The following is a 16,089-nucleotide window of genomic DNA, read 5'->3' as shown; positions in this document are numbered from 1 at the left end:
GTGACGGTGCGAATAGAGTCGAGAAGAGGTTGCGGTAGATGGTGAAGCCAATGGGAAAGCATCAGGAAATGAATACTGGACTCGTTAACTGGAGAAGAAGCTTGGTTTAGAAGAACAGACCATAGTATAATTATACCTAATTAGCTTGCATACCCGGCCTACCTACGACATCATGCTGTGTAGGGGGAGGGGGAGGGGGGGTGTGCAGAAGGTGGGTGGAGCGCAGTGAGAGATCATTGCTGCCACTTTACACGCGCCCGCCTGGGTCGGTCGCTGCTGCCCTAATTACTGCTTTATTACTGACCTGCCGAGCCATTCCGCCACCTTTCGAAGGACGAGGCCAGCATTAGATCGACCAAACCATCTGCATGACCACACGCTACACTCTGCCTCCCACTTCATCTTCACTCTGCCATATCCATAATATTATACGCTCTCTTCCCGCGTCGCGTCTGCGTAAAACGCCCTGGTCTTTCTTTGCTTCTTCGTCTTTTCTCTATGCCGAATAAGCACTCCCTTGCTGACCCCGGCCCAAGCTTCCAGCTCCGTCGCATTCCTGCGCCCGAAAAGGCTGATTGTGGCATAATTGTCTTTGCAGCTCCACCATAATAGCTCGCCAGTCATGTCCTACCAACCGAATCACCAGAGGCCCCAGCTGGGGGCCACCTTTGTTCCTGGTGGCATAGACGACTATTATATGCCTGTTGGATCTCCTGAGCTCGTCTCTCCTGCTCCTCAACGGTGTGCCCCTCCACCCAAAACCCTCTTATCATGGCCGCTATATTGATGCCTTCCTATAGAATCATGCCAGAGGTGCCTGAGCAGATGCAATACAACATTGCGCGCCTTGAGCTCGACGCCAACCAGTCTCCGCGTCAGACCAACCCTCCTCCCGTAAATTTCTCTCACCCCAATCAATACCACCAAGGTCAGAGCCCATATCATGACCAACAATCTCCTCCGCCGAGCACAACATATCCTCCACGGCAAGCGAGTCTTCAAACTACACGTACCTCTCCCATGCAAGCTCCTTCACAGCTCAGTCATGACTATCGCAACATGGCAGACATACCAGACATACCAAACTTCTCTGCCTTTCCACGTCTCGAGAACAGGCCTCCGCAGGTGCCACCTTCAGATGAAGAGAAAGAATCGATCCTGGACTCTGCGAGACTGCATGTGCTGAACTCGAATGACCCCGAAATGCAGTTGGCATGGGCTCAAGATGCTTTGGCCTATGTGGAAGCCGCTATGGTACATGAGGAGAGAGTGTCTGCAACTCAACCTGCGAGACCGGTGACACCAGCTGTGGAACACCAACTTCGCGTGGATGCTATGAGCATTGTAAATTTTCTTGCGGATCAGCACCATCCCAAAGCATCATTTCTGAGGGGTGTGTGGTTGGAATTTGGAAAGTTTGGGCTGAGGGTGGACAAAAGAGAGGCATTTCGAAGCTATTCTCGCGCAGCCGACAAGGGCTACTGGAGAGCAGAGTATCGGATTGGTACACAATTCGAACAGTCAAACGACGCCGTCAAAGCTCTCCAGCATTATAAGCGGGGCTCAGAAATGGGAGATTCAGCGTCCAACTACCGACTTGGCATGATGACTCTTCTAGGCCAGCACAGTCAACCACAGGATTTCGCGAGAGGTCTTCAGCTGATCAGACAAGCTGCTGCCGATGCTGATGAGAATGCTCCTCAAGGTGCATATGTGCTCGGCATGCTTCTGGCTCGAGAGCTGCCTCAGATCCAGATACCAGAGGTCATCCTACCTTACAACGAGAAGGAGGCGCGGATCAACATTGAGAGAGCAGCCTTCCTCGGGTTCTCAAAAGCCCAGCTGAAGATGGGATCAGCATATGAGCTTTGTACTTTAGGCTGCGAATTCAGCCCTAAACTGTCGCTTCACTACAACGCACTCGCGGCCCGCCAGGGTGAGCTAGAAGGCGACATGGCCATTAGCAAATGGTTCCTCTGCGGATATGAAGGCATGTTCCCGAAGAACGAGGAGCTAGCCTATGTGCACGCTCAGCGAGCTGCCCAGGGCGGCTTAGCTACGGCTGAATTTGCGATGGGCTACTTTAATGAGATCGGCATGCATGTACCAGTCAACATTGACAAAGCCCTCGAGTGGTATGAAAAGGCCGCCAACAGTGGAAACAAAGATGCAGAGGGTCGGATCGAGGGCATCTCGAAGTCTCGGACACTGTCGAAGAAGGATCACGAGGATGTCGCTATCAACATGATAAAATCCCAATACGGATCAAAGAGAGGTCAGCGGCCGGATCGTTTCAAGCAGAAAGAATCTACGTTACCCCCTGTGGGCGAAAATACCCCCACCGACTACAGTAATAACCAAAAACGATTTCCAGAACGAGGATCTTCCACAACCCCGTATCCCATGACTGACAGACCTCCTGTGGTGGCACCATTCGACCGTCCCGCTACAACCGCTCCGTATCCACTTGCTGATCTGCCTTCAGCAGGTGGTGACCGTCCAGGTCCAGGTCTGGGAGGCCACCTTAATCCTGACTTCCGCTCGCAATCTGCAGCACCTGCTCCAGTCAAAAGACCAGGTTCGGCATTCCAGGTCAACCCAAATATATACCAGCAGAGTGGCCCACCACCGGCTGGGGGCCGCCAACAAATACCAATGCGGCCGAATACGGCAATGGACTATGGCGGGGGACGAGGAGGTCGGCCTCCAAACGATCGTATGTCTAATGGTCCTCAGTTTGGTGGTTACGGGGGACCAGGCCCTCGACCAGGCGGGGGGCCTCCGGGTAGGGGTGGACCAGGACCAGGACCAGGGCCAAATCAAGGGCCGCCAAAGTCTGACCTACCGCCTCTAGACATTGGCTATCAGGCGCCGCTTGAGAGCAAACAACAGCAGCGCCCTAACGGCAACGGCTTTCAAAGACCTGGCGACCGTCCTCCATCTGCGCGTCCTGGCCCAGCGCCTAATCGATCTGATACTGGGCATATGTCCCCTCATACTTCATCGGGTGCGCCACCACCGCGGAAAGATTCTGTTAAACCACCTGGAGCACAAACAAGGCCTCAGCCGGGTAGACAACAGAATGGACCGCAGACGCCGATCAGTGGAAAGCCTTCACCAGGCGGGAATCCACCGACACAAGCACCTCCGAGCAAGCCTGCTGCTCCATCTGGTGGTGGTGGTGGTGGTGCTGGCTCTGGTAAGGGACCGAAGACATTCGATGAAATGGGTGTTCCAAAGACGAAGGAGCAGGGTGATTGCGTGAGTTACATCGTACTATACCTAACCGTCCTCGATATACTAACGAGTTTCAAGATATTAATGTGAGCGCGAACTACTTTTTTCGAACAGTGGATCGCTTATCATTAGGGTGGGCATGTATAGCATATGGAGCGACTGCAGGAGTGCGTTTTGCATAGCGTAAGCTTTGGGATTGGGGCTTGGTTTTTTAGCGGTTGGAAATAGGAGCATAGGCTGCGCTCGGAGTGACGAGAACCACGAGATATATCGCGAGGTAGGAGTTTGTTGGATAATGTATTGGAGAATACCCGATTCTGCTCCTAGTTGGGCGGCAATATACTTGGCATCTGAAATCACTGTATGCACTGGTGATTATCCAAGATGAAGAATCATTACAGAATTGTCTCAGTAAACTTGTAATCGAAATTATGAAATCGGGAAGTTAGCTGAGAGTGCGCAGTCTGGTACATATCTTTCCCATACATATCCTGTCACTTGAATCCGAGGTGTGAAAAGGCGAATGCCAAGCTTTTGTGAAGCTCTACCAACTTCGTCGGAACCTCACTTTTTGACCTCTGTCTGAGCTTCACCATCGACATCTACCCAATACCACCCTCAAGTCATGGCTTCTCGATACGCTATGAGGCAGCTCCACGCCTCTCGTATCAGCAAACAAAACGTATGACCCTTCGACATCCGCCCAGCCCATTCAATTGACTTTAACATCACTTCCCAGGCCCTGCTCCTCACCAGCGCGCTCGCAACTGGAACGGCAATTACAATGACCACTTGGGCGATGCCATCTCGTGAACTCTACGCCGAAGAGCACCCCAGCTCGGAGTCATCAGACGTATGTCCCCGACTACTACATCACGCCCAAAAAAGATACATCAACTGACCATCCCCGAACAGATATCCCGCAAACCCATCTACGACGATCTCCCCCTTTCCATCCCCTCACCCGCCGCCGTGGCCGCAGCACCCGCCGTAAACACCCCGGATACACCCAAAACCGCTCCCACAGCCCGCACCGCGCCCACGCCTACCGACCGCCTCGCATCCCAGATCCGCCGCGCCCGCCTCGCAGCCCACGCCTCCGCACAACGCACCGAAGACGCCCTCGACGACGCGCTGAGCTCTGCCATGAACACGGAGCGCAGCGTCGCAGGCACAATCGCCTCGCTCGCGCCGCCCAAGGGCTCGGGCGAACGCCTCCTGCCCGGCAGCATCTACGTGCTTGTGGCGGCCATGGCGGGCAGCATCGTCAGCCGGAACAGAAATATCCTGCTTCGCTTCAGTGTCCCAGCTGCGGTGGGCTTGGGTGCTGCGTATACGATTCTGCCGCTGACGATGCGTAATGTGGGCGATTTGGTGTGGAGCTGGGAGGAGAAATACCCGGAGTTGGCGAGGCGGCATGTGCAGGTCAAGGAGCGCGTAGAGCGCGTGTGGGAGACGGGTAAGGCGCATAGTCAGATGACGGTGGGGATGGTGGAGGAGAAGGTTGGTGAGGCGAGGGGTGCGGTGGAAGGGTGGGTCAAGAAGGGGAGGTAGATGGTAGATGTGAGGCTTGCGGGAGGATAGATGGGACTGTAATTATATGCTGTAACTGCGCAGCAGTTCACGTAGATGGTGATGCAAAAGTAGACAATGAGTGTGGCAGTTTACTTAGAAGTGGGCATTGCGAAAAATCCTAGATCTCCTTGCGTCTCCAACAGTTCTTCACGTGCACAATTGTTTTGGCCTCCTTCGAGTATCTCATAGGTTGTATAAGTAGATAGATCGCGACATGTCACAATCATCGTAGAACAGTCTTAACTGTGGAGACTCTTGTCTTTGGAAAGGAACTGTGATATGGCAGTGGGGAACGGAGACTGGGTATGCATCATCTGGAATGAGAAGAGCGTCCCTTGCGAGCGCTTTTGGGTATGTAGTTGTATGGTATATATAGGCGTGCGCATTTTGGTGACTGATGTTCGTCGCTGCTTTACCTGCCTGCCCATAGATCGATGAAAGTGAGCAATGCGCAAGCGAGTAGATCAGTATGTATGTGTAGTTGGCGAGTGGCAGGCAGTACAAAAAATCACTATGCCTTGCGGACGGCAGTATACAGTGTCTTTGTACCACCAATATTACACTGACATCTGATACGTGATATCATTCAAATCTCGTATTCCTCAGTACGTGAGTGTATAAGCTACTCTACTCAGGACCTCCAGGCCCAGTTTCACGGCCCATCTGCCTAGCCTTCAACATCTCGTCACAGAGCAGCAGATTGCTCGCGATGCCTGTACTGCTTGCGACGCAATTCCTCAGCACGCGGAACGAGTCATACACACCCTCTTGTGTGGGATCCATCGGGTCGCCCGTCGTCAGGTTCAAGCCCACCGTGTTGCCCTCGGCATGCTCATCCTGCAGATCTGCAATGGCGTCCTGGATATCGTGGCCGGAATTCGCGGCCAGGGTCTTGGGGATGACGAGGAGGGCATCGGCGAATGCGTCGACGCCCCATTTTGCCTTGCCCTTGACACTCTTGCGGAAGGCTTCGGAGGTGAGATGGGCTGCACATGCGATTTGGAATGCACCTCCGCCAGGCACAACGGACTTGTCGACAATCATGTTGTACACTGAGCGCAGGCCATCGCGGACGGCGTCTTTGATCTGGGTGATTGTGTGTGCGTTCGGACCCTTGATCAGGAGAGTCACAGATTTCGCTTCCTTGACGTCTTCGATGAACGTGTACTTCTCCTCTCCGAGTTGGTGCTCGTACACGTGGCCTGCCCAGCCAAGAACCTCAGGACTGAGGTCCTCGACGCTGTTTTGTGCCGTGCCACCACAGACGAGTTGGAGACGCTCCATGTTACGGCGCTTGGCGCGACGAAGCGCGAAGATGCCATTCTTGACAAGCACGTCAAGACTCAAGGGGTCGATACCTTTCTGGTTGACGATCACAAAGCCCTTGGAGGGATCAGTGCCGCACACTTCTTTTTTGAGCTCGACGATCTTGCGGAGTTTGTCGTCGACGAAACGGCGTTCACTCTCGACGAGCTTCTCGCGTTGTTGTGCGCTGGAATAGTAAAAGCCAGAATTGATCTCAGACTTCTCGTACTCTAAACTGACGTTGAGAGTTAGGATGTGAGCGTTCTTCACATCTTTCGGCATGTCGGGGTGGCGCGCTCCGTGGTCCAGAGCAAGACCGCGTATCAGTTGGGTATCAGCAGCAGTGCGATGTTGCATGGTCATGATCTCGATCATGTGTAAATCCGGCTTTGCCTCTCCGTTATAAATTGCCAGCACTGCATCCACAATATCTGGCGTGAGTTGTTCGGCGAGGGTGCTGTTGAGCTTCGTTGACAGAGATGTTCTTGCTACTGAAAGCAAGAGCTCGCGATCTACCTCTTTCTCAAGCTTGAATCCATCAAGGAATTTGAGCGCTTCGGTCTTGGCCAGTTCGAAACCGTCTGTTATAACGCGGGGATGCAGTCCTTCTGATATGTACCGATTCGCCTGTTTGAGCAGTTCTCCAATCATAAGCACACATGATGTTGTGCCATCACCCGTAATCTCGTCTTGCGCGGTTGCTGCTCTTGCGATCATGACCTTCATACGTTCAGTAGCTGGATGTGGATTCAAACGGCCAAGGGACATACCGCTGTGGGATTTTGTATCTGCATCTCTTTCAAAAGTACACTTCCATCTTTTGTGAGCTTGATTTGACCTGACCCATCCACGAGCATCTTTAAGGTTCCTCGCGGTCCTAAATTTGACGCCAGGACCTGACTGCTGTATTAGTAGTGGTCGCATAAATTCTATGAAACTGCACATACTCCTTGCAGACCCTCTCCGGCGGATATGTTGACCGACAAAGCTTCACCGCGCCGCTGCCAGCTTGTCAGTACATGCTACATCGAGCTCTCGTGCAAGTCAACATACCCTTGACTCGGCCTTTGGGTTGAGAAGTTGTGCTGCAGACATGTTGAATATTGTGTGTTCAACGGTTCAACTTTAGGATATTAAAACCAGATACAGCCCAATTACGCTGTGAATCGTGGAGTTGGCGAGCTTCTACCGACACTGACTGCCTGGTCGCGTCTCTGATATTTTCATGATGCTCCTCCCACGCCGGAGAGGGACCGTGCCAAGACGCTAACGCCTGAGCTTTTTGCTTCATATTTTCGGCGTGGGCATCTTGAAAAAAATAGAGCTCCCATATCATTGCGCCAGACAACAACTCCTGCATAGGTGCAACGCACCACTTATCGTCTTAAGAACCTTTACCAAACCGCAGACCTGATATGTCTGTCAACTACATTCTCGATGACTCGGCCGTGGGCTTCTCGGTATGTTTCACATACGTGCGACTGCGCGCATAGCTAACAACATCTAGGTGTACAAGGTTGTGATGCAGCCCGACACCATTGGCTCTCGGTTGAAGGAAGTCCAGAAGAGTGTTACTGATCTTGCCAAGTTCGGTATGTCTGTCGACAATAATCTTTCGCCCGTTGCGAGCGCGAGTTGACAGTATTGTAGGAAAACTGGTTGAGCTCGTCACTTTTGTTCCGTTCCAGAGCACCCAGCATGCCCTCGAAAATCAAAACGTCTTATCTGAGGGAATATTGTCCGACTACCTCAAGGCTACTTTGGAAAGTGCACTCCCAAAGGCGGGCAAGAAGAACAAGATCACCTTGGGCCTGCTCGACAAGACACTGGCTGGAAGTATCAAGGAAGAATTCCCCGGAGTCAACTGCGAAACTGCGGATACCAGTGAAGTTGTTGCGGATCTGCTCCGTGGAGCTCGTGAGCACGGATCGAAGCTGGTCAAGAAGCTGAATGAGGGGGATCTCGAGCGCTCGCAACTCGGTCTCGGCCACGCGTACTCGAGAGCCAAAGTGAAGTTCAGCGTACAGAAGAACGATAACCACATTATGCAAGCGATTGCGACTCTGGATCAGCTCGACAAAGCATGTAACACTTTCGGCATGCGAGTTCGCGAGTGGTACGGATGGCACTTTCCTGAATTAATCAGGATCGTTTCGGAGAACCAGGCCTACGCCCAGCTTGTCTTACATATTGGTAACAAGTCGACTCTTTCAATGGACAGTCTTCATGAGCTTGCAGCTCAAGTGAACGATGACGAATCCATTGCTACCGATATCATCAACGCCGCACGCGTGAGCATGGGTCGGGATCTGTCAGAGGGTGATATGGAACACCTCATGCTGTTTGCGAACCGCGCCGTCAAGCTCTATGCATACCGCAAGAGACTAGCTCTGTATCTTGGCAAGAAGATGGGCATCGTTGCACCAAACTTAAAGGCACTTATGGGTGAGATCATCGGTGCCCGTCTGATCTCCAAGGCCGGAAGTTTGACGAATCTGTCGAAGATGCCTGCCTCAACCGTACAAATTCTTGGTGCCGAGAAGGCTCTTTTCCGCGCCCTCAAGACCAAGGGCAACACCCCCAAGTACGGTATCATTTACCACTCTTCATTCATCGGCCGAACTGGCACCAAAAACAAGGGTCGGATCTCGAGATACATTGCCAACAAGTGCGCAATGGCTTCGCGTATCGATAACTTCTCTGAGTTTCCTAGCTCTAAGTTCGGAGAAGCCCTGAAGGCACAGGTAGAGGACCGCATGGAGTTCTATACTACTGGAAAGGCACCTATCAAGAACTCGTTGGTCATGGTAAGAACTTCAATTTGACTTGGAACCCAAGAACAAAATTAACTCGATGCAGGCACAAGCAATGGACGCAGTTCTAGGGGACATTAACGTTGAGGACCCAACAGCCGGCGGCGTAGAGGATGTCGAGATGGTTGACGGGGTTACATCTGGTCCTCTTGAACAGGAACGCCGCAAGAAGAAGGACAAGTCAGAGAAGAAGGATAAGTCAGAGAAGAAAGATAAGAAGAAGAAGAGAAAGTCTGAGGGTGGCGAGGAGATCGAGAAGAAGAAAAAGAAGAAGTCCAGAGATTCGATATAAAAACTCTTTCTGAATTATTTCTTACGACGGCGCATTTGGGTGCACATCTGGCTAGGCGTAGAAAGGCGTTTTGACATAAGGGCACGGTCTGTACAAGATGAATGGTTATGTTTGTTTTCTATCCATGGTCTTGTTCGACATGAAGTAGTCCAGTGGGAATGGGCATCGTATCTCATGTAGGAGAGATTTGATAAGTCGAGTCCAAGCCTTCGATATTTTCCGTTCCGCTTGTCAACAAATAATCTCAATACAACTCCGCCATACTCATTTGCACATATCCCCTTGCCGTCACACTCTCGTATTTCTTTGGGTTGCTCTCACTCCAACACCCCGGGAGCGCCTCGATCACGGTATCATCATTCGCCGTAGCAAAAAATGGTATCGAATATCGCGGCGCACACATGTCTTCTTCCGCACTCCCCTCCACAACGGGCGGCACCCCGACCCTGTGCACCGTACTCTTCCACCGATCATTGCTCCACCGCGCAAGCAGATCCCCCACATTCACCAACACACTCTCGCCCCTCTCGCCCTGCGCTCCCGGAACCCCAATAAACGTACCCGACCCAGGCGGAGACTCAACCTCCAGCCCACCAACCTCATCCTGAAACAGCAGCGTCAGCGTACCAAAGTCGCTATGCGCACCAATCCGCGTAGCCTCATTACGCTGCAGCACACGCCTAGCCACAGCGGGATAGTGCAGCAGACGCAGCTGGAACAGACTCTCACTATGCGTGGCGCTCAAGTCGGAGTCCATGTCGAGGGCGAGCGACAGCGCGGTGAGCAAGATGTGCACGAACGCCGCGCAGGACGTGAAGAAGGACTCCATGAAGGGCTGGAAGCCTGGGATTAAGTCGGCGGGAGGCCAGATGTTGGGCTGTGCGGCGTCGAGTGGGTTTCCGGATTCGTAGGATTCTTTGGTGTCCGGGATGCTGGTTAAGTGTTCAGTGCTGAGGGCGGAGTAGCCGCGGTGGTGGGCGCCGCCTGGGGGGTGTGGGCAGAGCATTTTGGATTCGAGGGGTAGGGAGAAGAATGTCTTGGACTGTGGCGAGGTGGGTGTGAGTAAAGGGAGATGGAGATGGGATAGTAGAGGGTGTGAGAAGTGGTGTAGGGTTTATTAAGGTTCGAGGGTGACAATGATTAGTGCGTAGTGCGGTGGTTTGATATAGGGATATTATGAACGAGAGGAGAAGGAAACACACCCAGTCGAAGCATTTCTGTACCATGTCCTTGGGTACACTGTGGTTTGTAAGTTTGACGAAGCCGATGTTGCGGAATGCGTCGTCAATCTGCACCGCAACTTCTTTCTTCTCCGATGGGCTGCCATGGATAAATTTGCCGAAGTCGACGGTGGGTACAGTTGGAGACATGGCGATGTTGACTTTGAGCTGGATGAAGTTGAGTAGAAACTTTAGGTTAAGAATGACAGAATGAAGTGAAAACCCAGACAGCTAGATGGCGGGGTAGGTAGTAGGTAGACATAGGAAGGTAGGCAAGAGATGGGATACACCGCATATTTGAAGTATCTCAGGCGTCCTGCCTAATACATGGAATGAAGGATGGATGGACGTTGAATCATAGTGTGAGCCCTGTTTTTAGTGTCCACGGCTGCAGGCTTGGTGGCAGGGTTGATGATTGTTCAGCAAGTGAGGTAATCACTACTGAACAAGTCAGGGACTATATATGGCTAGAGATGATGATCTTTGGGGGCCTGTTTGATCGTGACATAAGAACTAGCGCACATCATTTGTTTGATGATACTGATATCTGTCATGTAATCTTTGGGTACATCTGATATATTGGATGTGGCTCAGGCTTCCTATACACATCAATCGTCTCTTTCGTAGTACATGAATATGATAAAGCTGTGGCTACCTCTCCGCTTTACGATGCTTCGCCAAAGTCGTAATGGCCTGTCTCATTTGCATGCGCTACAGCTCCTTTCTCACCCTTCCCTTTCCATCCACACTTATTACATTTAATGTCGAAGCCGCCAGTATCAGTGAAATAATGCTTGCCTTGGAGAATCTTACAAAGGTCTCTCGCTTTTTCCAGTACCTCCTCATCCCAAGTACCGAAAAGCTTAATATCAACATCAGCAGGCATGTCGGCCCTCGTGTGCGGCGGATCACTCGGACTCATAGCGATGGTATCATAATGAATTCCGGAGTAGACGAGGATGATACGGTTATCCTTGCCCTCATTGAATCGATCCACGCGCAAGTCTTGCACGCTGATACTGCATATCTCGATATCGAAATTCTGCGCTAGAATGCCAAGTTCGATCGCACCTCCCCAGCTATCCTCCCGCTGAATCCACTTGCAGTACTCATCAGGTGATTTTTGTAATACGGCGGCGCTGTAGAGATCGGGATTGGCTTGGATGCCTTGCGCAACTGCGGAGCGGAGTTCTGTCATGACGTCTAAACTATCAGAGAGTACGGCGGAGCCAACAGCACGGAACATGCAGCTGTTGTCGTCTGGCATGACTCGGAGCACCATGGTCGCTTGGTGTGACGGAATAGGAACCTCTGGCGGATCTGATTCGAGGTCACGGGGCGATCTAGATAGAGAGAGTGGTTGTTGAGCAGAGCCCTGGGACGAAGTTTTGCTTTGACGAGCGGGTTGCTGTGATGAGAGAGTCGGAGGGGCAGCATGAAGAGGATGAGACATTTGAGCTTGAACGTCTCGAGATAAGACGATAAGTTGTTCGCCATTTAGCTTAAGACCGGTATCTTTGAGTGACAGCGAGGAATCGAAAGACGTGAGATCCAAGGGCTGGGGTGGAAACCCTGACTTGAGATCGAATGAGGGCAGAGATGTCTCTTTTGATATTGCGGATGTCAGATCTGCGACAGTGGCATCGTCGGCCACAGTTATGATAGAGACACCGGATGGCGCTCGCAATCTGATTCTCATTTTATGAATGAAGGTGTGCTGTCAGTGTGGAAAATTATGCTGTATCGAAGTTCCAGTCTTGTGATACCGATATAGACAGATAATAGCTTAGAGGGTGGCGCTGTTGCTAACGTGCGTTTATTCTGTCTCTAACGGCTCCTAACTCTTAAAAGTAGTCAGTCGCAGATTCCATGGATCAATCCCCAGGCAACTTCTTGTGAAGCGAGCAAAAATCGTTGATGGTAGTCGATGGTGTTGTCTGAAGGACTATTGCATAGTCCATAGACCAATTCATCATTATTCTAGGATGCTTAGCGTGCATTCCGTTACCCGCAGGCCCAAAGAGAAATGCAGGTGTATCGTGAATAAAATATTCGCAGAACCTCATCATTTCCAGAGGATCTCTAGGGGGACCTAAGTTACACAGAGTATGGTAAAACAGGGAAACCCAAATTCATTTGCGTTACTTTCGTGGCATCTTGAGTGATAATAATGCAACCAATCAAGTTTGGCCTTGGCATATTCCACTCCAAAGCCGTCCGGCTTGCGGCGCGTCGCGTTTTAGTAACCATCTTCGAACTTCTCATTCGTAGCAGCTTCTCCCATCGCAGTGCTTGCGCATATTCGACTGCGTGTCGCAACATCACTAGACACTATGGCAGCCGAACGCGCACCCAGCGACACTCCTTTGCCTACGACCGAGACCGTGGAGCCGACATCTCAGTCCGATGCAGCCCCCTCGACGGTCTCAGACGAAGAATGGCAAGCCATGCAATCGGTTTTGCAGTACATCTACGACTATAGACAAGAGTAAGCTCCCAAATCTATTCTGTGGTCTTGACGTCCTGATCTCTTTGCAGTGGTGAAGATCCCTCGAAGTGGTTCCAGCGCAAGGTCAACAAGCGCAATGTTCCGGACTACTACCTCGTCATCCAAGAGCCAATGGCGCTTAGTGTGATTAAAGGCAAGATCAACAACAAGGAATACAAGAACTTCGCCGAGTTTGTCAGGGATTTTGCTTTGATCCCCTTCAATGCGCAGGTCTACAACATTCCGAACTCTGGCCCCTACCAGGATGCGCTCATAATAAAAAATGTTCTCGAGGCTCAACTGCAGAAGTTAGTCGAACAGAAGATCATCACCGAGGAGGTTGCAACACTTCCGTATCTCGGCGAGATTCCCACTCACGACGAGGTGGCTGATGGCGAAGAGGAAGATGAGGAGGAAGATGATGAGGACGAGGACGAGAAAGAAGAAGACGAAGATGCCGACGAATCTGACGAAGAGGGTGGGAGACGCAAAAAGCGGAAAGGCGCCAGGACATCGACGGCCATAGCCAAGCGCGAGGCAGATGTCAAAGCTGACGCCGCAGAAAAGGCTGCCGCAGAGGCAGAATCTCGAAAGAAGCGTGGCCGGCCACCACGGGTGGATACTCCCATGGAAGCCAGGATCAAGAATATCATGAAAGCAATGCGCAAACCGAAGAACTCGCAATCGCAGCTCATGATCAGCGCCTTTGAACGACTGCCCGATAAGACCACGATGCCCGAGTACTATGTCGAAATAAAAGTCCCTATGGCCATGGACGTACTAAAGAAAAAATTGAAGCGTAAGAAGTATACCTCTGTCGACCAGTTCATGAAGGATGTTGAGATTATGTTCGAAAATGCCAAAAGCTACAACAAGGATGATAGTCAGATATATCAGGATGCCATTCATCTCCAGAAGGAGGCTCGAGACTCGGCAGCGGCCGAGAAGCAGAAGGCTGACACGGAGTTCGTTATGGAAGATGGTCGACTACCTATGCCAAACGGCATTTTGCACAACGGAGAGCTCTGGAAGGTTGGCGACTGGGTCCATATCCAAAACGCAAACGACGTGACCAAGCCGATTGTCGCACAAGTATACAGGACGTGGCAAGATCAAGAAGGCGCTAAATGGGTCAATGCATGTTGGTACTACCGCCCCGAGCAGACTATCCATCGCTTTGACCGTCACTTTCTGGAGAATGAGGTGGTCAAGACCGGCCAGTATCGCGACCACCCTATAGAAGAGGTGGTTGACAGATGCTTCGTCATGTTCGTCACACGGTATAATAAAGGCCGTCCACGTAACTTTCCTGCAGACAAAGAGATATATGTTTGTGAGGCTCGGTACAACGAAGAAAAGCATAAGCTCAATAAGATCAAGACTTGGGCCAGCTGCCTGCCGGACGAGGTCAGGGAAAAGGACTATGAGATGGATTTGTTCGATGTACCCAAAAAGATGAAAAAGAACCCAAGTCCAATTGCATATCTACTCGCGGACGACGCGAAAGAGACAGACGATCTTCCTAAACCTCAATGGGGCGCTGAAAACGCGCCTCCAAAGATTGGTGCGGTTCACAACCGCCCGCGAGATCCAAAGGTAAGGATTTGTTTTTGTTGTGCATTGTTCACCTGGGAACAACACCGCTGACATGATACGCAGGACTCACCACCTCCGGAGCCCACTCCAACTCCACCACCTCAACCTCCACCGCCCCCTCCACGACAGATCTCAAACGTGCCAGCGCCACAACAAGACGGCTACTCGAATCAGTCGCGGCGAGATTACAACATGAATATATCTCAAACCCCAATACCGGCGCCTACGCCTACCCCAAACCACCACCCACAGCCTGCGTACACACCGTCGCATCATCAGCATACCTACAGCCAGAACGCTGCATCTCCAGCACAGCACATGCCGCAACATCCCTCTCCCAGTCAACCACCTCCCGTCTTCCCACAATTGACCCCCCACATAAATTATGCGCACCAGCCAGCTCCTATGCCACACCATTCACATGCCACATCTCATACACCCAGCGTCTACCAACAACGTTCGACCGGTCCGCCTCAGAGCATGCACAGTTACCAAGCGCCCAAAGCCCCAGAGGTCTGGACTCTCGACACCCACGCAAACCTAACCATCCCACCAGAGATCCGCGAGCAGTTCCAGCGCGACGCACAGGGCCGTGTCCTGTTCTTCACCGTGCCGCCACTCGACGTTATGCAACCAGAAAAGCACGGTGCAGCCCTCGGGCATTCAGCGAGGTATCTTGCCGCAAAGGCGAAGCGTGAGCAAGTGCTTAGTGAGAAGCGCAAGCGAGACGCAGAAGCAGCGAAGGAAACCGAGCACGAACGCAAGAAGGCGAAGCTAGAGGCGGAGAGCAAGGCGCTGCGCGACGTGACTGCGAAGGCCAAGACTGTATTGAGTGCAATCGAGACCGAGCTTGCAGTACAGACCAGGAAACAGTACGAGGAACTGTATGGTGCAGAAAGGTTTCAGGCTGCATTGGACGTCGGGTTGCAGAGGATGGCGGAGAGGCAGAGGGATCAGGCGGTACTAGAGCGCGCTGTTACGGGAAGATTGGAGAAGGAGAGAGAGGCAGATGAAAACAGTAGGAGAGTGAGAGGGCTTACGACGGCATTGGTTGATGGAACGTGATGTCTCCCATCTATTACGGACTATGTACCAGGTTTAGCAGGTCGGCGTTGGCGTTCAAATCACAGACCAGGCCCACAGGATCAGTGGCCCTTTAGCTGGCGTTAAAGTCATACATTATGATGACTCGTAAAACGTGCCTGCCATTTCAACGCTCATGATCAATGTAGTTGTGCTCATTGTGGTGCCTAAAGTTATCTTGTTCGTGATCGTAGTAGTTATGGTCCGGGTGGTTGTGATCGATGTTGGCATCGTCTTGCCTGTGTGTCTACCATGCATTCAGCCTTCATCTCTCTAGAACATATGTCGAGTGCTCTGATGTAAATGATTCATGTTCGCGTGAGAGGCGTGAGCTACTGTGTCTTGGCCGCTGAAGTGATGGTCCGTCATAGTAGATCTAGAAGACATTGGAATATCATGTAACGTTTTCGTGGACGACGAACGATATCTACAGCCACTTTGAATGAGAAGGATAGATCCAAGGGTCGGAAAGAGACACGC

At 51.7% G+C, this 16,089-nt stretch overlaps 7 protein-coding genes across 7 annotated transcripts; 4 read left to right on the top strand and 3 right to left on the bottom strand.

Moving 5' to 3' along the window:
* Positions 1–622: 622 nt before the first annotated feature.
* EJ05DRAFT_497433 (HCP-like protein) lies at positions 623–3,327 on the top strand (the record flags this gene model as incomplete). The annotated part of the gene is made up of 3 exons (XM_033746532.1): positions 623–741; positions 801–3,261; positions 3,316–3,327. 3 exons carry the CDS (start codon positions 623–625, stop codon positions 3,325–3,327), a joined length of 2,592 nt encoding a protein of 863 aa, XP_033603312.1.
* A 347-nt stretch (positions 3,328–3,674) lies between these two features.
* On the top strand, positions 3,675–4,921 carry EJ05DRAFT_244208 (uncharacterized protein). Its single transcript, XM_033740095.1, has 2 exons — positions 3,675–4,090; positions 4,153–4,921. Exons 1-2 carry the CDS (start codon positions 4,022–4,024, stop codon positions 4,789–4,791), a joined length of 708 nt encoding a protein of 235 aa, XP_033603311.1. The 5' UTR covers positions 3,675–4,021; the 3' UTR covers positions 4,792–4,921.
* A 221-nt stretch (positions 4,922–5,142) lies between these two features.
* EJ05DRAFT_508097 (T-complex protein 1 zeta subunit) lies at positions 5,143–7,326 on the bottom strand. The gene is made up of 4 exons (XM_033747979.1): positions 7,171–7,326; positions 7,065–7,118; positions 6,888–7,013; positions 5,143–6,837 (listed from the first exon to the last, which is right to left on the bottom strand). The coding sequence occupies exons 1-4, from the start codon at positions 7,210–7,212 to the stop codon at positions 5,440–5,442; spliced, it is 1,620 nt and encodes a 539-aa protein (XP_033603310.1). The 5' UTR covers positions 7,213–7,326; the 3' UTR covers positions 5,143–5,439.
* Positions 7,327–7,443: 117 nt separating this feature from the next.
* EJ05DRAFT_244119 (Nop domain-containing protein) lies at positions 7,444–9,400 on the top strand. The gene is made up of 4 exons (XM_033740094.1): positions 7,444–7,577; positions 7,625–7,709; positions 7,768–8,924; positions 8,977–9,400. Exons 1-4 carry the CDS (start codon positions 7,533–7,535, stop codon positions 9,220–9,222), a joined length of 1,533 nt encoding a protein of 510 aa, XP_033603309.1. The 5' UTR covers positions 7,444–7,532; the 3' UTR covers positions 9,223–9,400.
* On the bottom strand, positions 9,167–10,860 carry EJ05DRAFT_473443 (thymine dioxygenase). Its single transcript, XM_033743404.1, has 2 exons — positions 10,425–10,860; positions 9,167–10,264 (listed from the first exon to the last, which is right to left on the bottom strand). The coding sequence occupies exons 1-2, from the start codon at positions 10,590–10,592 to the stop codon at positions 9,467–9,469; spliced, it is 966 nt and encodes a 321-aa protein (XP_033603308.1). The 5' UTR covers positions 10,593–10,860; the 3' UTR covers positions 9,167–9,466.
* Positions 10,861–10,957: 97 nt separating this feature from the next.
* Positions 10,958–12,492, bottom strand: EJ05DRAFT_473442 (ubiquitin thioesterase OTU1). The gene has a single exon (XM_033743403.1). The coding sequence runs from the start codon at positions 12,139–12,141 to the stop codon at positions 11,107–11,109; it is 1,035 nt and encodes a 344-aa protein (XP_033603307.1). The 5' UTR covers positions 12,142–12,492; the 3' UTR covers positions 10,958–11,106.
* A 283-nt stretch (positions 12,493–12,775) lies between these two features.
* Positions 12,776–15,591, top strand: EJ05DRAFT_435784 (Bromodomain-containing protein; the record flags this gene model as incomplete). The annotated part of the gene is made up of 3 exons (XM_033741712.1): positions 12,776–12,930; positions 12,981–14,526; positions 14,590–15,591. 3 exons carry the CDS (start codon positions 12,776–12,778, stop codon positions 15,589–15,591), a joined length of 2,703 nt encoding a protein of 900 aa, XP_033603306.1.
* Positions 15,592–16,089: the final 498 nt, after the last annotated feature.

The sequence above is a fragment of the Pseudovirgaria hyperparasitica genome, assembly GCF_010093815.1.
Source record: "Pseudovirgaria hyperparasitica strain CBS 121739 unplaced genomic scaffold EJ05scaffold_3, whole genome shotgun sequence".
In the NCBI taxonomy this organism is placed as follows: Eukaryota; Fungi; Ascomycota; class Dothideomycetes; order Acrospermales; family Acrospermaceae; genus Pseudovirgaria; species Pseudovirgaria hyperparasitica.
Note: the sequence above shows the minus strand (reverse complement) of the source record. Positions and strands in the feature narration are given on the sequence as shown.

Excerpts from the sequence above, each read along its gene's own strand:
- EJ05DRAFT_244208 (XM_033740095.1), top strand. The coding sequence starts at position 4,022 with ATGACCACTTGGGCGATGCCATCTCGTGAACTCTACGCCGAAGAGCAC. Across the intron at positions 4,091-4,152 it reads CCAGCTCGGAGTCATCAGAC|ATATCCCGCAAACCCATCTA; the intron begins GTATGTCCCCGA and ends ATCCCCGAACAG.
- EJ05DRAFT_473443 (XM_033743404.1), bottom strand. The coding sequence starts at position 10,592 with ATGTCTCCAACTGTACCCACCGTCGACTTCGGCAAATTTATCCATGGC. Across the intron at positions 10,265-10,424 it reads TACAGAAATGCTTCGACTGG|TCCAAGACATTCTTCTCCCT; the intron begins GTGTGTTTCCTT and ends ACCTCGCCACAG.
- EJ05DRAFT_244119 (XM_033740094.1), top strand. The coding sequence starts at position 7,533 with ATGTCTGTCAACTACATTCTCGATGACTCGGCCGTGGGCTTCTCG. Across the intron at positions 7,710-7,767 it reads TACTGATCTTGCCAAGTTCG|GAAAACTGGTTGAGCTCGTC; the intron begins GTATGTCTGTCG and ends ACAGTATTGTAG. Across the intron at positions 8,925-8,976 it reads TCAAGAACTCGTTGGTCATG|GCACAAGCAATGGACGCAGT; the intron begins GTAAGAACTTCA and ends AACTCGATGCAG.
- EJ05DRAFT_508097 (XM_033747979.1), bottom strand. The coding sequence starts at position 7,212 with ATGTCTGCAGCACAACTTCTCAACCCAAAGGCCGAGTCAAGG. Across the intron at positions 7,014-7,064 it reads CCGGAGAGGGTCTGCAAGGA|GTCCTGGCGTCAAATTTAGG; the intron begins GTATGTGCAGTT and ends TACAGCAGTCAG. Across the intron at positions 6,838-6,887 it reads AGATACAAAATCCCACAGCG|GTCATGATCGCAAGAGCAGC; the intron begins GTATGTCCCTTG and ends GAACGTATGAAG.
- EJ05DRAFT_473442 (XM_033743403.1), bottom strand. The coding sequence starts at position 12,141 with ATGAGAATCAGATTGCGAGCGCCATCCGGTGTCTCTATCATAACTGTG.